Source organism: Alligator mississippiensis, chromosome 6 (genome assembly GCF_030867095.1).
Source record: "Alligator mississippiensis isolate rAllMis1 chromosome 6, rAllMis1, whole genome shotgun sequence".
Classification (NCBI taxonomy): domain Eukaryota; kingdom Metazoa; phylum Chordata; order Crocodylia; family Alligatoridae; genus Alligator; species Alligator mississippiensis.
The window spans coordinates 9126161-9148452 of NC_081829.1; the positions used below are offsets into that span (position 1 = coordinate 9126161).

General features: G+C 50.3%; 1 protein-coding gene across 4 annotated transcripts in view; it reads right to left on the reverse strand.

Annotated features, from left to right (window-relative positions):
• Positions 1-22292, reverse strand: part of COL8A2 (collagen type VIII alpha 2 chain) — a 142687-nt gene that overhangs the window by 6545 nt on the left and 113850 nt on the right. For all 4 annotated transcript variants that reach the window (XM_019488297.2, XM_006269879.4, XM_019488293.2 and 1 more), the window contains one exon: positions 20214-20392. In XM_019488297.2, coding sequence (XP_019343842.1) covers positions 20214-20373 — 160 coding nt within the window. In that variant the 5' untranslated portion in view covers positions 20374-20392. The remainder of the gene's footprint in view (positions 1-20213; positions 20393-22292) is intronic.

Below are 22292 nucleotides of genomic sequence, written 5' to 3' on the forward strand. Positions count from 1 at the left end.
GGTTTCTACAAATATATCAGCAACAAGAGGAAGATCAGGGAAAGTGTAGGTCCTTTACTAAATGGGGGAGGCAACCTAGTGACAGGTGATGTAGAAAAGGCCTTTTTCAATGCCTTTTTCACCTCAGTCTTCACAGGCAAGGTGAGCTCCCAGACTACTGCACCTGGCGGCTTCGGGAGAGGGTGAGCAACAGTGGCAAAAGAACAGGTTAGGGACTATGTAGAAATACTGGATGTGTACAAGTCCATGGGTCTGGATGGATGCACCTGAGGATGCTGAGGGAGTTGGCTGATGTGATTGCAGAACCACTGGCCATCATCTTCGAAAACTCATGGCAACTGGGGATTGGAAAGGGCAAATATAGTGCCCATATTTAAGAAGGGGAAGAAGGAGGATCCTGGGAACTACAGACTGGTCAGCCTCACCTCAGTCCCTAGAAAAATCATGAAGCAGGTCCTCAAGGAATCCACTTTTAAGCACTTGGGGGAGAAAGAATTGGTCCCACTTTGAGCAGGGGGTTGGACTAGGTGTGACCTCCTGAGGTCCCTTCCAACCCTCATTTTCTACGATTCTCTGATTCCAAGAAGGTAATTCGGAACAGTCAGCATGGATTCATCAAGAGCAAGTCGTGCCTGGCCAACCTGATTGTCTTCTATGATGAGATGACTGGCTCTGTGGATGCAGGAAGAGCAGTGGACATGATATACCCTGACTTTAGCAAGGCCTTTGATACAGTCTCCCACAGGATTCTTGCAAGCAAGATAAGTAAGTATGGGTTGGTGAATGGTCTGTAAGGTGGATGGAAAACTGGCTGGATCATCAGGCTCAGAGTCAATGGCTCCATGCCTAGCTGACAGCCAGTATTAAGTGGAGTGCCCCAGGGGTCAGTCCTGGGACCTGTTTTGTTCAATATCTTCATCAATGACCTGGAAGATGGGATGGAGTGCACCCTCAGCAAGTTTGCAGATAACACCAAGATGGGAGGAGTAGTAGATACACTGGAAGGTAGGGCTAGGATTCAGAAAGACCTCAGTGAATTGGAGAATTGGACCAAAATAAATCTCATGAGGTTCAATAAGGGCAAGTGCAAAGTCCTGCACTTAGGATGGAACAATCCCATGCACTGGTACAGGCTGGAGACCGACTGGCTAAGCAGCAGCTCTGTAGAAAAGGTCCTGGCGGTGACAGTGGACAATATACTGAATATGAGCCAACAGTGCCCTTGTTGTCAAGAAGACTAACAGCATACTGGGCTGCGTTAGTTGGAGCATTGCCAGCAGAACGAGGAAAGTGATTCTTCCCCTCCTTTTGGTGCTGGTGAGGTCACATCTGCAATACTGTGTCCAGTTTTGGGCCCCTCACAGAAAGGATGTGGATAAATTGGAGAGAATCCAGTGGAGGGCAACAAAAATGGTTAGGGGCTAGGGCACATGACTTCTGAGGACAGGCTGAAGCAACTGGGTTTTTTAGTCTGGAGAAGAGAAGACTGAGAGGGGATTTAATAGCAGCCTTCAACTACCTGACGAGTGGTTGCAAAGAGGGTGGAGCTGGACTGTCTCAGCGGTGGCAGATGACAGAACAAGGAGCAACGGTCTCAAGTTTCAGCAAAGGAAGTTTAGTTTAGATATTAGGAAGATCTCTCTCTCTAGGAGGGTAGTAAAACACTGGAACAGGTTACCCAGAGAGGTGACAGACTCTCCATGCTTGGAGGTTTTCAAGAGCCGGCTAGGCAAAGACTTAGCTGGAATGATCTAGTTGGGTGTGGACCTGCTTTGAGCAGGGGGTTAAACTAGATGACCTCCTGAGGTCCCTTCCAACGCTAATTTTCTATGATGCCAAAGTCCATCACTCAGTCAGTAGAGCAGCAAGGCTATAAAAAGCCTAACAACCCAGGATCCCAAAATGAGCTCAGCCTGTCAGAACTGATGTAGTACAAGTCTGTTTGTGACTAACATGAAAAGGAACCTGCTTGGACACATTAGCTTTCATGGCTGCTCTAGACATAGCTAAAAAGGATTCCCAGTAGGCATTTGACCATGAAATGGGGTGACTGGCTGCAGATGGATTGTTTCAACGTGAACAACTCAGCCTGCCTCTGATTGAGGTACATGCAAGAGAAAACAGAGCAAAAGCAAAAATCAAATATATGGGCTTCAGTGATGCAAAAGCCTTGATGGACATTTACAGGGCAAAGATCAATATGGTGGCTAGTAAAATAATGCCTGGTTCAAAAAAATATCAAGGAAACTAGCTTGGTGACACTTAGCTAGCCCTACACACAGTTAAATGCTCAGCGGGATAACTTGGGCTTATTCTTCTGGCATCTGCATTGAGGATTATTTTCATTTTAAAATCACAACCATTCCAAGACACTTCCTATCTTACAGTGATCAGAAATCAGTGTGTAGGGTGGGTGGAATTTTTTTAATGTCCCAACTATTTTTATGCTGTTACTACCTAGAATCCAGGTAAGAGCAAGCCCCGCATTGGATTAGACAGTCTCCAGAGCCCATGCTCAAAAGAGGTTGCAATTAAAGTAGATAAACTAGCCAAAGAGTGGGGGAAAGCAATGAGGATGATTACCTCCACTTATACATTCACAAAAAGAGCAGGTGCCTTGCACTAAGTCACGCAGTTCTTTGCCACAGCTGACAACTGATCCTTATCCCTTGAGTCCCATTCTCAAGTCCACCCTCCCTCTAGACCAGTAAGTCTCAAACAAGGTACCACAGCACCTGGGGTGCTGTGAGATTGCTTGAGGAGTGCTGCAGGACCCAGCTTGTCCGTGAGGAGTAAAGGACTCTCCTCCCCTGCCAGTCCAGCTCCACACACCCACTGCAACATCTAGCAACCATCAGCATCCTCACTGCTCCTCTGGAGACTGCCGCTGCTGCCCTCCCCCACCCCTTGGTGCACCTGCATGCCCCCCCACCCACCCCGCAGCAGTTTTTTCTAGTGTGGGTGGGTGGACATGTGGATGGAACAACTCTTTTCAGCTTCTCCCACGCTCCCAGGACCAGTAGGAGGGACCCTGGGGGCAGATGGCTCCCGTCACATGCTTGCACGACCCCAAGGGAGCAGCCTCAGTTGCAGGAACCACCCTTTTCCCCCTCTGGCATGGGCCCAGGGTGGAGGCAGGGGGCAGGTGGTGGACAGAGCTGAGCATAGCAGGGTGAGGGACTATCCTTGCTATCCTCCCCAGCACTAGGTAGAAAAGCGGTTCTCAATTGTCTTAGCCTCAAGGCAGCTATCCATAACTTTTTTGAATGTAGAGTCTACCCTCGATAAGCCTCAACCAGCACCCCAGAGTGCTGCTACATTCAGAAAAGTTATGGTGGGTGCCTTGAGGCTAGCAAGGTTGAGAACCACTCCTCTAGCCAAGCCGTGGCAAAGCTCGCTCTGTACTTTCCCTCATCCATGGGCTGAAACTGTTCTGTCCGGGGGTGGTGGGGAACATCTCATAAGACAAGAGCATTATCCATTGGCCCAGATCTCTGCCAAGGCACAGCCCTCCATGCACAAGAGGGACAAATAGCATCAGGTGTATTCAAGATTTTGTGATTGGGCATCTGTGTTTCCTAGGAGCTGGACTTGAGACCTTGAATCTTATCAGGAGAACTTTCAGCGGCTAATGGCTTTTAGTCGCTATTTGGCTGTGTTGGAAGGAGTGAACTGCGGTTCACAAGCAAAGCCTGGATTAAAGGTAAGCTATTAGCAATCCCCTGAGTCACCATATGGCTTCTCCAGTCCTACAGAGGGTGGTTTCTGACTAGGCTGACAAGAAGACAATTAACTGGTTTGTCATTTGTGCATTCACTTAAGATGCGTGCTGCTCAGTCCAGGGGCGTAGCCTTATGGAGAGAGCTAAGCCTTCTGAGGATGCAGGTAGAGACAAGAACTGTCAAGCAAATCCAAGATCAGTAATATCCAGGAATGATGCCACACAGCTGGGAGTAGGGCATAACCACTCTGCATTTAAAGACCAATAGAGGTTTTTGCAAAAGAACTAAAACGAAGAAGGACCAGGAGATGGTGAAGTATGGGACAGCCGAAGTGTGTCCAAATTAAGGCTCACCATGGACCAGCGTCAGGTGAACAGTGGTCAGCCTGAATGGCCCTGTCAGCACAGCCAGGCTTGGCCTTGCTTCCTGACAGACAGAGGAGTGGGTCTTTCCTTAGGTGGTTTGAAATGAATGAGACATGGGATTCTTCCCTATATGAGGGCCTAAGACAAGGAACCTGACAGGCTGGTGAAGGCTTCTTAGTGTCCTGTGCGTGACTTTGTAGCCAAATGTGACCAATCCACTAGAAGAAAAAAAACCTTTATAAAAGCAGGGACAGCATCTGGGCAGCATCCAGCCCTTTGTATTTCAGTGCACGTCACCATTGAGCTCAGTAGCTAAACAGACCTCTTGTAACTCCTGGTGGGGGTGGGGAAGGAGGCATCAAACATGTGGGTGCTGTTTACATGGGAGGTTCTTTTCTCAGCTCTGAAAATGCCCTCCAGGAATGGAATGGCATTTGGATCACATTTCCCTTCAATGAGGGTGGCCCCCTGCCATGCTATTCTCCTTGCAAAAATCAATTCAGTGACAGGGTTTTCCTCTTGGCAGGGCAGTTAATTCATCCACTTGGGAGCTGATTAGATTATTTCATTGGGCCATTTCTAACTGGTACCACATTCTATTACCTCTGCTCTCCAGAGGGCACAGCCTAAATGTACGATGCTTTCTCTGCTGCTGGCCACATGTTCCTTCTAACACGATAGATCCTAATGTCATTTCAAAAAGGCCACTGAGGACTGATCAAATTATTACTGTGGGGTCTTGAGGCCTCAGCTCAGATCAGGGTCATCTGTACCAGGCATTGCTCACACATTCAGCAAGAGACAGTGGTTTCTCTTAAAAGCTAGCAGCATAGATGGACACAGGGTAGGTAGGGAAAACATAGACTCGCCAAAATTGGCAGCAAAGACCAGGAATAGAACTAAAGATGCAGACAGAAGAGTAGCTCCACATTGTAACTCATGGTGCTTTGCAGGAAGCGCTATGAGTTACAATGATCTCCCAGACCCAACAGAAGTTCACTGTTGGGTCCTGGGGTTGGGGAATCCAGCTACTGTTTAGAGTGGCTGCAAGCCTGCAACTGTTCTCCCCTAGCAATGCCCCTCCCCATTCCCAGCCCTAGGGCTGTTTTCTGAATGAGAGTGGGGGAAAGGGAGTGGAGGGAGCTCGTTCTGGGAGCTCCCAGGCAGCACTAGAAAGTGGGGAGGGTGGATTGGAGCCCTGCCCCACCTCAGAGGGGGTCCAATACACTTGCCCCATCCTCCAGTGCTGGCTGAAAAACCCCAGACCGAACTGTCTGCTCCCTTCCCCCCCCCCCATTCTGAAAACAGTGCTGGAGCTGGGAGGCAGCACAGACAGAAGTTACTGAAGGTGCTTTGTTTCAAAATGTCTTTATCTGATGAGGCTCTAGATTTTTGTTGAATCAGGCCCTTTTAAAGCACTCAGCAGCCATGCACTTCTGTTTGGTCACAGCTGTAGAGTACTTTCAGGGGCCAGATCAGGCAAAAATTGTCACTTCTGTCTGCGCCTTTAGGGTTCCTGAGCCTGTGGAAAGCGGTTTGACTCGGACCACCCTGCCTTTAAAAGAGGAGGCTGTTTTTAGTTCAGTTTTGTATCCTAGAGTTGCCAAGGATATAAGCCAGCTAGTCGCACCCAACACCTCGCCTTTTTCTAGTTTGTGCAGCTCAGTGCTGGCTCCCTCCAGCAGTCCCACCAAAAGCCCACGCACGCCGTGTGTGTGGGTTGCAGACTGCCAGGTAGACAGGCGAAGGCGGCAGCGCTCGTCTGAGTCACACTGCTGCACTGACTGTACACTGAGCAAACTGGAAATGAAAGAAAGATGCTGCCATTCCGATTGTTTTCCAGAGCCCGCAAAAAGAGAGCCTTTTTTCCCTATTTTTTTTCACTTGGTCATCGATTTTCTAAAGCTTGAAGCCAAAACAGCAAAGGAAGGGAGAAGACGGAGGCTGTCTCATAATGCTGTTGGGTGAAGCTTGAGTCTTCCAAGTTGTATCTGATGCTTTGCTAGACCCCCCTAACATGTAACTGGGAATCCCAGCTTTGGCAAACGCAGCCCTGGATGGCTCTGATGGCTTTAGAAAGAGCTATGCATGGGGAAAAGTGAAAGGTGGATTAAAAAGTGGATTAAAATAGCATCTATAAGCTTCATGTTGGGCCCATGCTCTGGGGAGTAGGGATTCAGTGTATTGAGTTCAGGCCTTAAGAGCAAAAAATTACCTGTACCTGGATGGATTTACCAATACTAGGAGATTCTGCTCAGTCACTGGGAAAAGATTACAGCATGTGCAATAAAAATAATAGCTTTGGCCATGTCTGCTGCTGTTGCTCCCTCCAAATATCAAAAGGGGCTTTATCTTTTTTAAGCGCAACAAATGAAGACCGGCCCTTTCAGACAAGCCTGGGTGTATGGCTATTTTTCTTTGGTGAATGAAAACATTTCCAGAGCTTATGTTTTCCTGAGTTTATCTACATATCAAAGACTTGCCCAAATCCTCTGCTCTAATAGAGGTCACATGGCCATCTTGATTAAGGAAATACTTGTCTATCAAGACATTGCCACTGGATTTCTGAGGCCAAAAAAATAAGAGGCAAGAAAGATTCAAAATGTGTGCTTTAGCAGATTGCTGCTTTTGCATGCTGGAAAATGTCTTCCCTGGAAAATTATTTCAATATGCCCTTTTTTTCTTTCCCCTTTTCCTTCTCATGATGGAGTCTATGGTTTAAAAAGAATTAGTTTTCTAGGTCATTTTGCATGGAATCAGAACAAGGAAATACAGCTGAGCCCATGAAGGAGAGGGGGGAAAAAAACCAACCAACTCACCAAAAGAAAAAAGCCAGATGTGAGTGGCCAACTTGCAGGCCGCCAAGAAAGCAGACGGGAAAACCAAACCGGGGACGTTAGCGCAGAGAAAACGGGACATTACAGCCCCAATGGTATCCAATTTCAAAAGACCATGTCTTACCACAGACGCATGTCTCAGCTTCATGCTATTGCTGTGAAATGCAGACTCTGGATGTACTTCCTCAGTGCTGGAGCAAAACTGCCTTGAATGCTAATGGAAAAAGCTGTCTGGGGGTCTTGGGTGGGGAAAGAATCGACTGTCTCTGCAGGTGGAGAAGGAAGCTTTTGGCTTAGTTTCAGCATACCGGCATCTCCAGGTGGACTTTATGGTCCCACTCGGGTAATACTGTGTCATCTCACAATGGACTACAATGGAATAATCTACCAGCAGAGGATGTTTCTCCTCCTAACCCCAAGCAGTCAGCAGTTGGCCAGTGTCTTGAATAATGAGAGTCCCCATATCCCTTATGGATAAGTCATCCTTGTTACTATAATTGAGAATGGATTTGCTTTCATACCTGGTTTTTATTTTTAATGAAGGTGAGCTATTATCCTGTGGCAGGCTGTTCCACAGGTGATTTCTGAGGCCAGTTATGTTTGGTGGATGGGAAGAGTTATTTTTTCAGTCCACTAGCCTGTATCCATTTCCAATCAGTACCTGATATGGGGAAAAAACACCCCTTAATGCACATTGCCAGGGGCACACTGCCCCTGGGGCAGAGGGTGACAGTCCAATGGACACATGTTTAGTTGCATCATGGCCTCGGGTAGAAAAAAATAGCAGTCCATTCTGGGGACATTTGGCAGACAGCAGTTTTCTCCCCACCTTGAATTCTTCATTCATCATACTGCACCATTCATTGTCTCTGATATGCTTCTTCTTCCTCCTTGTCTCACAGAACAGACCCCAGCAGTGCCTGTCCTAGAAGGACCCTGAGGGCCAGTTCGCAACACAAGGGTTGTCCTCGCTGGCTGTGCTTGCAAAGGGAATACGGACGTGGCGCAGGCAGTCAGGCAAGCAGTCAAATGCATGCTGCAGGGAATGGCTGTTTTGCCCTCTGCATTTTGTGAAGTCATCTGGAAGACACTGCTTCATCTTAGATCTGTCCAGATGGGATTGCAGCAGAACACTTATGTCCGGGTCTCCTAGTTTTAAAGCACTTTGGCATGAAGAAGATCTCCCTTCTTTCATCTGTAAGGTCAGGGGACTGCTACTACGCTCCATTGCATAGTGATCAGGGGTGGGGGCAGGAGGGGAGCGGGTATAAAACATTGTCTTGTTCATGTAGCTGGTGGAGATTCTTCTCAGCGCATTGTGTTGAGGGGATTTCCTGACTGCAGCATGGCGAAGGCCAAACGTTATCAGCTCTGGCTGCCAGAACCCAGGTAGACACAAAATGATGGAAGCTGGTTTTATGATTTAGACCCTAGGGTGTAAGCTGAGAGCCCACCACCACATTTCACAGAGAAGCAGCTGAGCCTCTGTTGGAGGGTAGCAATGCTTTGAGCATCTCCCTGGCTCTTCTCCTAAAGAGGATGCTCCCTGCGGAAAAGGGCATCACTAGTTTCCATCAGTGGCTGAATGAAGGTGCTCAAGGACTCTGATTCCCTGAGAGGCCAGGCTCAGATTCAGGTCTGGGGGTGTCGGAGAACATGATGCCTATACGGAGATTTGGATCACATTCCTTCTTTGGCCCTTGGCTTGTGCTGGCAGCATTGCCTCCGGACAGAGGTGTCAGCACTAGTCCTGGGTTATGTTCCTGGCTTTGACTTGCCCATGATCAAGCACCAAGTCAGTGATGCTTGTCCTTTCCTGGCCTGATTGTCTCCTTCAGCATAACTCTAAGCAACTTTGGGGCATGACTGTCTACAAATATGTTCTGCACCCATCACACTCGGGTGACTCGGTGCTTCTGCAGAACTGTAACAAACTTCCCCCGGGGGGTAACCCCGTCCATGTCTAGACAGGACACCCCCTCATGCTGGCGCTGAGCTGCAGCAGATGCCACTTTTTTCACTTGCCGAGGCTGTAACGAGGGGAAATCTGCTGCTGCAACCTCCAGCCCAGCCCCCGCACTCAATGCCAAACACTTGAGAATGTGTAAATCCCTTGAAATGGTTCTGGTTTTGTTTTTGGGGGCGGATGGGATGGGGCGTGGGTGGAACAGCTGCAGCAGCCACCTCTGGGAACCCCAGTAGAAAGGGCGGGCTTCTGCATTCGCTGAGGAACAGGAAGCTTTTACAAATTTTCTTCTTTCTTTTTTTTGTAATCTCAACCATCTGCTGCAGAAAGAAAGCAGAGAGAGGCCGCTGCCTCAGCCTTGCTCCCCAGCTCTGAGCAGGCCCAGATGGAGCCCCACTCCATGCTCAGAGCCCGGGAAATGGGTGCGTGGCTACCTGAGTTTGATTTGACAAATGCAGCATACAACCAGCCGTGCTGCCATCCAAGGTGAAATTCAGTTCTAAGCAAAGAGCTAGTGACAGGCCCAGGCATCAGGTGCACTTCCTAGGGAAGTGGTCCTCGCTCCTACCTTGGGAAAATTCAAAAAGAGGTTGGATGAACACTGTCTGGGGTCGTGTGATCCCAGCGTGTGCTCCAACCAGTGACGGGGGGTTACACTAGATGATCTATTCAGGTCCCTTCTGACCCCTAAATACTATGAAACTATGAAATTATGACTCTGCTTTCTGAGTGCTAGCACCTAGAGGCTGGAAGCAGGGAGCTCTGTTCTTTCATGCAAGGTGCTATACAAATGCACCGTAAAGAGATGGTCTCCTGTCCCCAAGCACTTACAAGATGAGAGGTCCGGGGTGTGTGCCACTGCATTACTTAGCCAAAGACCGTTTCCTTACAAGGCAAACCCCAGAGTCCCCCCATGTATCACCACCTTGTCCTTGAACTCCTTGCATGACAGCATTACTTGACATTTCCTCACTGTCTTTCAACCCCCAGATCTTGAAGTGCTTATTTAGCCCTCTGTGTGGGGCAGGACAGTATCCCTATCCCCATTTCACACATGGGAAAACCGAGGCACAGACAGCCTTCGGCTCCCTGCAGAGTGCGTGCTTAGTTGAAATCACGACTTGACTTCAGGGCAAAGCTGGAAATTAAAACCAGGAATCCCTACCCTGCTTTCTCACCTGAGCATTGTGAGTACAGTAAAGGAGTCATGACCCCTTTTTATTTATGACTTGGTAGGTATGGGAGGACACCCTAAAAGCTGCCTGAGACAGCAAGAAGCAAAGCGCAGAAAAGGTGATGTTGTCCCTGTCACCAGATAACAGTGGCCGTAATATTTAGCCTCTGGACAATCTACCACTCACGAGCACTGGATGCTGCAGCCCTCTAGCTCTCCTCAGCTTAACATGGCCCAGCTAATGGGCCTGATTTACCTCCACCAAGACAGCTACCAAGTACTTCGTATTCTCTGAGCCACGCGAGGAAGTAGCTTTGTACATAAACCATTTCTGATGAGAGGGGATAATTTGTCTCCCTGGAGGTCTGGCAGTTTTCTTTTCAAACCATTCACTTCCTATTAAATCAGATCAGTGCAGAGAAAGTCTCTTCTCCACAGTGGTTAGACTCAGCAGCTGCTGCAGAAAGAGACGGCTGCGGGAATGGCAGTTCTGAGGCCTTGTTTGCAAGATGAACAAAAATACTATGCAAAACCTCCCATCTGGGTGCAATTGAGCTTTGGTTCTCATAGCAGAATACAGAACGCAGTGATCGAGCACCAGTAGAGAGCTCAGCAACTATTTAAAGTAGCATTGCCCTACTTGTATACTCAGCAAGTCCTCAGGTTCATGGATTTCTTCTTGAGCCCTCACTTATCAATGAACATGCAGCTGTCGGTTTTGTCTGGTGGTGGACTGCACACCGGCGGGCTGTGAAGGTGGTAACACAGAGCCCATGCGCATTTATTAATGCACACAGCTGCAGGTGTCTGTTATGCTATGATCATGTATCTGTGGGAAAGGTTTGACTCAGCTTCAAAAGGCAAAGTTCAGACTGAAGTGCCCCAAGCAAGCCCTGCACAGCGCTGACGTGACTGTGGTGCTCAAGCCTGATACTTTTAAAAAAATTATTATTTCCTTTTCAGATTTTTTTAATGAATTAAAGTCAAGCACGCACATACACACAGAGGAAATGGTTTTGACGCAATGGACCAATCTTTGGGACAACATAGCCCCTCTTAAGTGAGGCATTTGCAACTTGGATTGTTTGACCCTGGTGGAGATGGCTGTGGTGCCAACCAGGGTATTAGAAACTAGAGGCATGAAGCTAGAGCAGGGGTGGGCAAAATGCAGCCTGTGGGCTGGATGTAGCCTGCCAGGCCATTCTATCTGGCCAGCAGGGCCCCTAAAATATTTAGAAAATTAATATTTATCTGCTCCTGGCTGCCTATCACGTGGCTCTTGATGGCTTGCCAAAACTCAGTAAGCAGCCCTCTGCCTGAAATAATTGCCCGTCCCTGGGCTAGAGAGACTGCTGCCTGGAAGAACAATGCCCTGGTGTGATCCAGGGCACTGTTCATGTATTAGCACATGTCCTGTGGGCTGCTCCTAACTAGGCAGGAATGGGACAGGATCCATAACAACAATAAGCTCCACCTAACAGACCTCCTTCCTTTCAAGGCAGCTATTACCCATCTTATTCCACAGAAAGGGAAACTGAGGCATCAGGCTCTTGATCTGCCTTAATTGATAGGAAATCTACGATTCCCCAAGACATTGCACCCGCAAGAAGCGTCATTATTACACGTTTGTCCCTCCCACGACATCCAGGTCCAGCAAACGTTCAGATGCAGATGGGGAGCATTCAGGGATGCAAAGACAAACGCATCTTTGCATCCGCACAGATGCCTTGGTCTGGATGGAAGTGGATTTCCAGTGCGTGGGGGGAACGGGTTGGGACATGGCTGACAACTCTTGGAAAAGTCATCACTTGTACTGATCGCTCCATCTATAAGGCTTAATTGAAGGTTAGGCTTGGGCTACGGTCAAGCTGCAGCTGCTGAGGTCCCGATGCTGTTTCAGTGCTTTGAAGCCCTCTCCTGAGGCACAGACCTCACTTCCCCATGGTCCCAGAGCTACTTGGGACAGGGATTTCATTCCCATTTTAGCAAAGTGCCTCAGCTCTTGGAAAATCCTGTGACTTTTCACTAGGTGGCACCAGCGCTCCAGGGAAACAACCTACTGGGGCTCAGCCCAGCCCTGGACCTGCGCCCTGAACCCCGCACTCATCAGGTTCTCACTAGTGGATGGGGCAGTTGCTGGCCCTATGCCTGGCCTGGGGTCCTTACCACAGCTGGACCACCCAGCAGGACCGGGGACCGGAGTGGGGTGCAAGAGGAGCTTGGACAATGTCAAGGGCACCAAGAGCATTCATTTCTGCTGGAAATTTTTCAGCCAATGTGTGTTTTCATTGGAAGCCCCTACCTTGACCATTTTTTTCTTTCTGCAGCCAGATGTTTTCTGTTTAAACCCTATTTCTGACTAATGCCCAAGCCCTATCTCTGCCTAAAGCCCCATTCCATTTTCTCTTATCAGCCCTGACATTTTGTCATCACCCCTTCCCCCCCAAAAATTAATCAAGCCTCCTTCTTGGATTAAAAAGGCTTCCCCTTTTTTTCATGACAACACAAACTCATCCCTTCAGAGTCCTGCATCTGCCACTGGGATCTCATTCTCCAGTCACTTCCCAGGGCCAGGCCCAGGGGAGGGAAGGAGCAATTCATCCTATATCTTCAGCTGACAGGGAGGCCAGATAAGGCAGAGTAATGCAGGGCAGCTGCTCAAAGCATGGGTGATGGCACAGGACAGGCTGGCCAGGATGCAGTTTCTGTTTGCACCATATGTGTGTGCATGGGTCACAAGGACTCAAACAGTACCAGGCAATTGCCCCTCCTGAAGCTATGCCAGGCCAGCGGTGCCAAGTGGCCAGCTACTGAAAACTGCAAACTCACAGAGGACCGTGCCATCCTCTCCAGTGAGTTCCAGCTTTCCAGCCCCTTCTCTTTCAGGGAACCACGAATCTCTTTTGGCTCCTCACTAGCCCCTGCTTTCATGAAGTGGGAGGGTGCAAAGGGGGCTAAGAAAAAGTTGGCACCCTTCAGAGGGTCTTAGCATCCCATGTGGTCAGGGCATAGCTAGTGTCTTCTATACAATCCTGACTGGGTCCCTTATTGCCTTGTGGAAGGGGTGGGCAATCTTGCTAGGTGCAGGCTGCTGCAAAATGTCCATGAGTCTATTTGAGGGATCTGCAATCTCCTCTACTGGATCCTGCAGAGCTGGAGCCACCTACCTCACGAGGTGTCTCCTAGGATCCCCGGCACTGCCTATCTGCAGTGCTGAAAAAGAGAGAGTTGCCTCCTCGGGGCAGGAAGAGGAGAGCGAGTTATGGCCAGGAAAGCCATTCCAGAGACTGGGTCTGGAGAACTGTCCTGTTCTAGGTCACAAGGCCCAAGGTCTGAGCAGGGAGAGCCTGTAATGCTGAGACAGCATGGCACAATCATCCCTGGACTCTCCCTTTGAATGCAGGCTCCAATCCAAGGTCCCTGTAACCACTGAACCTCCCAGCTGGAGGTGCTGATGGCCACAGGACTGGGGGAAGCTACTGCAGGTGTGATGGATCTGGGTTTGGGGCCAGCAGGATCAAGGAGAGCAACAGGGCTCCAGTGCAGGTTGGACACTCGGGTCACTTTGTGCAGTGCCACACATGATGTTGGACCCTGGGTCCCCAGAGCCAAGGACAACCCTTCACCTCCCCACTAGGACAGGGAGCAAGTGGTGCTGGCGGGTCGTGGGGGCTGCTGCGCCAAAGGAAATGCTAACAGATAACAACCTCAGTATAACGACACTGCTACAGCTAGAACAGTGCATCTCGCCACAGGGACACTAAATTCCCCATCTTAAGATCACCCTGGGCTACAGTCACCAAAAAAGGGGGCAGCTTGCCTATGGTGAATTTCCTGGCAAGCGCCCAGGTCATGAGTGGCCTTAGCCCTCCTGGCCAGTGTCCTGCTATGTGGCCTTTGACAAGTTACCACCTCTATGCCTCAGTTTCCCCTTCTGGCCTTTATCTACAAGATGAACCTTGCCGTCATACAGCACCTTGCGCAGTCGGGCTTATTGGTACTAATCTAACTCTTCTGCTACCGACAGACAGCCCTGTCTGCTCTGGGGAGCACGAGCAGCGCGGATACGCAGGAAGAAGGAAAAACAAAAAACCAGCAAAGAGATATTTGAATCCAGGCCCATCAGCAGCTGAAACGTTCCTTCTTGGTGAGTCTGCACTTGGAGCTTTTGCCTCTGGCTGGGATTCAGAGAGCAGTTTTACAGCAGCTGGGAGGCAGGGAAAGAAAGCGATTTGAACTCACTTCAGCTCCAGCTTTGCTGTGCACTCTCCCCCCACCCACCATCTGGGCTGATCCAGACTCCTGATAAACCTTTCAGTTTAGTGGTAAACTGGACACCGACAAGCTGGCCTTTCTCCAGCCCTCTGCTAACCCCCTTTCTCCCAGAGCCAAGGCTCCAGCTGTCCTGCAGGGGCCAGCTCCCTGGTAGGAGAGCTAACCTGGTGGAAAAGGCTCCAGAGGTTTTCCCTCACTGGAATGAGCCCATGTGCCAGCTCTCAACAGGCAGCTAAAGTTTCAAAGTGGGCTCCATCGTGCTGTCTGAGGTGCTATGCACAAGCTCAGGTGCTGAGTGCACGGAGGGAAGGATTCAGCACCGGCTCTGTGCTGGGGTGGATCAATCCATCGTTCTCATCCGGGGCCTGTCTATCCTACTGTAGCAACTCCTGGTGTCTCAGCTCCCATAGACCCCAGCACAGTTCTTGACTGGGAAAACAGGGATTGAGAGCAACAATACCTAGCCTGGCACTGTTCATTTGGAGATCTCCAGGTGCTGTGCTACCAGGGGGCCCACAGCTGAGCTCCGTACACACCAAGACTGACAGCAGTGCTGTTTAGCATGCATTTCCATTGTTCCCAAGCACTTTACAATGGAAAGGGGTGGTGTCATTGCCCCTTTGGGACAAGTGGAGAAACTGAGGCACGGAGAGAAGTCTGTTGCCTAGGGTCACCCAATGGGCCAATGCCAGAGCCAGGCATAGAGCCCAGCTCCTCTGAGTCCCAGCGCTCTCTCCACTACACTGCACTGTCATGACTCACCATGTGCTGGGTCAGACCAGTGACTCCAGTCTCCAGTGGTGGGCACTGCCAGCTGTTTCAAAGGACGATGCAAGAAGCCTGCAGTTACGGGGTGGCCTGCACCCCTGTACTTCCTTCCTACTGCCCATATGGGCCCCGGGCAAAGACCTCAGGGCTGACCCTGGGCGGTAGTTAGCACTCAGCACTCTGCACAGGGAAGAGACCATATCCTTGCCCCACTGTAGAGCTGGGGAAACAAGGCACAAAAAGGGGAAGAGACCTGCTGTGACCTAGGCCAGAGCTAGAGGGGGAAGCAACAGGGAGGACTCCTGAGCTCTGGCCACCCTGCAACTCTTTCTGGTCCATGGGGGATGCTGAATCCCCCTGCTGTCTGAAGGCTGCACAACCCAAGCATCCCCTTCCCTCCCCAGCCCACTCTGCCAGGCAGCCCAGGGCTTCTTCGCAATGCGTCCTTCTCCATCCAAGTCCCGGTGGGCTGGTGATGCAGACAGCCATCCACCTTTGCCCGTCTGAGACTACAAGGCTAAGCCGTAAAAGCAATCTCTGTTGTGCAAATGCTTGCCTTTCTGCTCAGCCACAGCTGGACTGGGCCAGTTACCAAGGGGTTCTGGGTAGGAAGCCCTAGACTGGGGCATGGGGCTGGGAGTCAGGACTCCTGGGGTCTGTTTCTGACTCCATTGGGTGAGCCCCAGTGAGTCAAGTCTCAGCTCTGTGCCTCAGTTTCCCTAGCTGTGACTTTCAGCCACCTCTGAGGGTAAGCACCAGCAAATGAATGTTACTGCACCTCTAGCAGTAACTTCCCTCTTTCCCTCTAACAATAGAGAGTAGAGATCCCTGGCCAGAGGAACAGTCAGGCTTTCTAAGCAGAGTTGCACAGGGCAGGGCCACATCCAGCCTGCATCACTGCTCCCTAAGCATTGCGAGGCTGTAGCTGAGGGCCAAAGCACTGTGTGAGGGCCCTGGGGTTGGCGTGAGGGGTTCAGAGGGGCCATGTAGGGGACCTGATCTGGCCTAGAAGTACCATCTGCGAGCAGAAGGGCAGGCAAGCTTTGTGGGCAATGCTCCCTCAGCTCACAGAAGTCCCTCTATGGGGACCAGAAAATAATAATCATGACAAAAAAAGCTCAAGGCTGTATTTTATTGCAGCAGCAGTGACATCCAGTGGCTGGTTAAGATAACTGCCTGGCCAGGGAGCATTTCTTGGGAAAGTCATGCCGGTGGCTGTGCCACGAGCCAGTGGTTTACTTGTATGCAAGTCCCTGGTCAGAGGCTGGGGATCCACTGTGCCTGGCACCAGGGAAGAGAAACCAGATCCTGGGACCCCAGGCCTACACAGGCAGGAGTTAGTGCCCAGCAGAAATACCAACCCAGGACAGCACCCAAGTGTAACCCAAAAGAGACATCTTGACAGGAGTCGCTAGAACACCTCTCTTGCAATAGGGCTCTTCTATGGGGTCCTGAGGACATCTGATGAGCACCCAGCTGGCATGGGATGAGGCATGCCCAACACCTCCCCACCACCAGCCATCGGGCATGCACTTTGGCAACGGAAATCTTCACGAGCTGCCCCAACCTTTCACCCCTGCAGGGAGTTAAAGCTCCTGCCTATCCCTCCGGGTTAGATTTATTTTCAACCGCTTGCAGCAGTCCAGCTCGGGGCAAGCACAGAGGTGGTTCAGAAGTGGGAGTTATCCCAGGAGCACAGACACGCCATGAAAAGCAGGGTGGATGTCATGTCCCTCCAGCCCCCCATCTCCCCTCTCAGGGTGGCTACACAGGGGGAAGTGGCCAGCTCCTGGAGCTGCCCCTTGGGCTTCAGGGGCAGGCCATGGCCGAGTAGGGAGGAACACCGCAGCACTGGGTGAGCAAGCCAAGAAATGCATTTGTCCTTCCTCAGGACGCAGCTTGGAGTGCTGAAACCCTGTCTCGGAGTAAAACAAACAAGCCCTGTTTCTAAAGACATGAACCAGGGCAGAGTCGTTCCTCCAAGGGCATTTAATTAACAGGGCCAAATCACCCTGCAGGTGCACTGCCTCAACAGTCAGGCTTCTGTCCCTTCCCGTCGGCTGACTCCCGAACGCCGTGCACCTGTGTTTTGGGTCTAGGCGAAAGGAGGGAGGGTGGAAAGAAATGGAGGTGAGAGGGAGGGAGGGGAGTGACTTGGAGCAGAGCAGACGGTTATGAAAAAGCTGTGGCTTGGCCGGTGGTGTTGCAAAAGGCCCATCGTACAAAGCAATGACCTCAGCCCCTTCGGCATCCCTGCCCCTCTGAGCGGCACATGTCGGTCTGCAGAGATCGTTTTAACATATGTGGAGCTGCAAGCCTCCTGCTCTTAAAGGGGAGGGAAGGGCTTCATCTCATTCACTCTCTGCAGTTCACCGAGTCTCTCAGCGTCAGCGCTGGTGGGTGCGACCCCCTCCCATTTGCGGGGGGACAACAAACATGATAGGGAAAAGGTGGACACACGGGAATGCAGCATGAAGGTTCAGACTTAACAGACAGAGAACGAACGTGCCCTGGATGACAGCGAAGGGTTGGGCTAGGAGCTGGCACGTCTGATCTCAGCTCCTCTGGTGCAAAGCCAGATTGTGTCAGGGTCTACCCCAGATTGGGACCTGGCAATGGTGTGACCATGTGGCCCCCACCACACTGGCCCAGGAGGGGCCCTAGATCAGCCCTAATGCCACTGCTGAGTCCAGAGTAGGAAGGAGAGGGCCAAGCTAACAACCAGGTGCTTTGCGCTTCATTTCCTATAGACAGCTGCTCATGGGGGAGTTCAGCCCTCTGCCCAGCAGAGCTGCAGGGACCAGGCTCTGCAGTCAGTGTGGGACCAGCATCTCAGGAGGGAGAAACCCTGCCAGGAGGGGGGCATATCTATCCAACTGTGTGCAGGGCTGGCTTGCGGGGTGGAGACCCTGCCTGCTGGCAAGGGGCCTCTTCTGAAGCCCCATTTTGCTACAAGCACATCCCTGCCCTGAGGAGCTTCTGGTCTGCAGAGAAAAGGAGGAAATTGGGAGCAAGTCACTTTACTCCATCACCCAGCAGGTCAGCGGCAGAGCTAGCAGCCGGTCTTCCAGGTCCCAGGACACTGCCTTACACACTGGCCTGCACGACTTGTCAGGTATGTGAATGATGTTCCCCTCATCTACGTCAGCCCCACATGCATGAGCTATTTCCACAGGACTGTTCACCCAAAGCAGGGGGTTTTGCTCCTACAGAGGAAGCTGTCAGCCCTCAATAGGCCCATTTCTATTCACTCACAAAGGGCTCGGCCCCTTATAGATGAACCAAACACCTGCCTGACGCCCACAAGAGTATGGGCAGGGGAAAGTTAATGCACTGGGCAGTGGTATTGCATACCACAGCAGAGACAGCAGCTGCCACTGGCCCTGCCATACGTTTCTTTCCTCGGTGAGGCCACCTGCGCATCCACGCATCTCTTGGTGTGCTTCCTGGGCTCTGCATCTCCAGAGCAGCAGTGGGAAGACATGGAGCACAGGTGGGCAAGGAGACCCCAGACAGCCACAGGCGCCTGGGGACTGGGGGACAGCATGCAGAAGGAAATGCCAAGCAGCCCAGATGAAAGGTGGAAAGCAGCTCAGGTAGCTTTCCCCCCTGCAGGAGAATCGTCCTCAGTACAGCCCCCTAGGCTGAGGCTGCAGGTGCACTGCCGATAGGTGCAGCAGGTTTCATGAGAGAGGAGAGGGAGCAGCATGGGGCAATTCCCTGTATCCAGCCCTGTGCAGGGGGTGTGAGCAGCATCTGATGGAGGTTCACATGTCCTATGGGCACTGTTGGAGAGGCTTAGAGGACCAGAACCTCTCCATACAAGAGGTTACATGAGAAATTTTCTCCTGGGTTCAACCAGATGATGCCTTCCTTAAATCTCATTGGCTTCCATCAGGACATAGGCTTATAGGGAAGTGTTCTCCCATGCTGACCCTTGTGATCATCAGATCGTGCTCTGGTCCATGTGTTTAGTAATTCAGAGAAAGTTTTGGTACATCCCGAGGTATGGACAAGATTATTAAATGCACACTATGGGCATGCCATGGCCTGTAGCTTGTACCCTTGAAATCATAGAATCAGCAGGTTGGAAAGTACCTCAAGGATCATCTGATCCAGCTCCCTGCAGGAAAAGAGGAATGCTATCCCTACATCATCGCTCTCAACCGCCTCCTCTTGAAAGCCTCCAGTGAAGGAGGTTCTGCAGCTTCCCTGAACATTCAGTCCACTGCTCACCCTTCTGACAGCACGGAAGACTTTCCCGAGATCTAATCTAAATCTGAAGTTTACCAACAGCCAACCTTAATTTCATGAATGAGACTGCAGCTGATTTATATATGGCTCATGCAAGCAACAGTTTCTCTGCCTGTTGCAATAAGAGGCAATCACCCATGGCAATTTGTCTGGAACACATATACAAGTTGTAGCATAAAGCCTGCAAATGCAAAGCCCCCTCCCAGGCTTAGCAGCAAAAAGAAGGGGTCCCATCCAGTTGATAATGATTTGCATTCACATTAGAAATGACAGCTGAATGTCACTGTGGAATTGGGGAACTAAAAACAAATGAGCTGGGAAAAGGAGATCCCAATGTCTCTGCAACACATTGCAGACCCTAAGTGTCCCTGAATGCCAAGGCTCTCCAGGCCAGCTACCCCAGCAGCACACAAAAAAGTGATCAGGAGCAAGTTTTTTTCAATTTTGGGGAATAAAACAATGACAAGTCAGTGTGTCCAGCAGTGATCCCAGTGAAGACCACATCTACCTTTCTCTCTGCAGTGAGAGACCCTGACTATTCATTGACCTGTCTGGGGCTCTCATCTGTAGCCGGAGCAGAGAAGTATGGTTCAGGATTATCCTCTTCCCTGACTGCATCTGAGGGGCTGTACCTATTTCACACTGTGCAAGTGAATCTGGACAAGGACACTGTACCGCGGGAAGAGGGAGGTGGTAGGTCATGCATGCTTGTGGATCATGAGAGCATTAAACAGGAGGAGAAGTTTTGCACCATTCCAGTGGCTCTGAAAGTCTCCGCGCTCCCAAAGCAAACTCTCTACTCCATGTTGCCTTTAAAAGCCCTAGCATTTTGTGCTTCAGTGTGCTCCTTACCTAGATATTGTCCCTTGCCTTCCCGGAATGGGGGTCCCACAGGCCCTTTCACCATGGGTTGCATGTATTTCACTTGAGCGTAGCCTGCTGCTCCTCCTCCAGACACTGAGCGGATCCCAGCTACAAGCAGCAGCAATGAGACGGCTTCTGAGAGCATCATGGCTTCGCTGCTAGGCTTTCTGTGGACAAAAAAGGACAGCCGGGTTAGGGAAATGTGGGAGCTGCTGCTTTTTGCCTCTGAGTCCCTTAAAAGTTCATGAATAAGTATCGGCTTGACTGGGGGACAGTGGCAAGTCAGTGTTGCAATTCTCAGTTTGCCAGGACACATGCACCCTTCCACCCTTCGGATAACACGGCAATGGGCATGCTACCAGAGCCCAACAGATTATACTGGTTGCTCATCAACACCAAGGGCTAGGTCTACCATTGCCCAATACCACGTGCAATCCCTTGCCCTATGAATATGGCAGTAAAAGTTCAGGGCCTGACCTGCATGTTTGCAGGATCCAAGATGCTCCCGATCACCAACCCGAGTCAGTGAAGCAATGCCATGCAGGCTAAGGTAACCAACTGGGCATACCCAAGGGGAGGCTCAGGACTCAAAAGGGCAGACAGCTGTGCCTCCCTTTGTCCCCTGCTGCTTCCCATCACATTTCCCTCCTGCCCCCAAGATGGGTATAGATGGCCAAGCTGTGCTTAGAGGGCTGCTGCTGACCTGGACTAGACAGTCATCAGAGAGGACTATCAGGTCATACAGTACCGATTGCTAAGTGTCCATTCTGTACAGAAGGAGCCATTATCCTCTGTGGGCTACAGTAAGAGGACAAATAATTGACCATGTACAGCAATAAAGTGAAATGTTTTGGCGAATGCCTGCTTCAGGACACAGTGGTATATATGTAGCCAGAAGAGCTGATAAGCATGGAGAGGCATGTTCTGCCACAGACTTGCGGTGTGACCCCCAAATACATCACCTCACTTCTCTGGGCTCCAATACCCTCTCCGTACAGTGTGGATAACAACCCTGTTGAAACTGTAAGCCCTTTGTGCAACTCTGACTCATAGGCCCATTGCCTGGCTGAAGGGGGCCTTGATCTTGGCCAGGTCGTCTAGGTAGTATGGTAATATTATTAATACATAGTAATAAGGTACCTAATATATGGTTTCAAAGCTGCCCAAATGAATGTTCATCTCAGGTAAATTATACCCAGGTTGTAAACTTCCATGAATAATTATTCTTTATCTATCCATCTATGGAGATGAATTCTTTATACATATAAGAATTCTTATTCATGGAAGTTTATAACCCAGGTATAATTTATTTGAGGTGAACAATCATCTCATTCAACTATATATAAAATTGTTTGTCTCTTCTTTATATATAAAGAAGGGGGCCTATAAAGGCTGTAAGTTTATCAAGAATTGGAGATGCGCTATTTACCAGAGCACCCCTAGGAGTAACTAGGAATAATGGGTGCAAACTAGTGGAGAGTAGATTTAGGTTAGACATCAGGAAGAAATTTTTCACAGTAAGGGTGGCCAGGATCGGGAATGGGCTTCCAAGAGAGGTGGTGCTATCACCTAACTTGGAGGTCTTCAAGAGGAGGCTTGACAGTCACCTGGCTGGGGTCATTTGACCTCGGTCCTCTTTCCTGCCAGGGGCAGGGGGTCGGACACAATGATCCATTGGGTCCTTCCGACTCTACAATCTGAAATAAATATACACGCGTGTGTGCGTGTGTATATATCCATACACACATACACATATGAACACACACACCAAGGAAAGAGGCCTATGGCAGGGCCAGTGGCAGCTGCTGTCTCTGCTGTGGCATGCATATTATATATATATGTCATATTATATATATATAAATATAAAAGCAGGGAGGAAAAAAGCTCTTCTGAGCTGAGAGTTGTTGTCACATCTCTCGAATGAACAGGATTTCCTCTAACAAAAAGCGTGTGCGCTTTGGAGTTGGCTCTCGAAAAGACTTCAGGTTCCAAGTCCGGGCCTCACTCCGTGATTGAAACCTTAGAGGCGCTGAGCTCTGTTTGCTCTCAGACTGGGGAGTGGGTTCA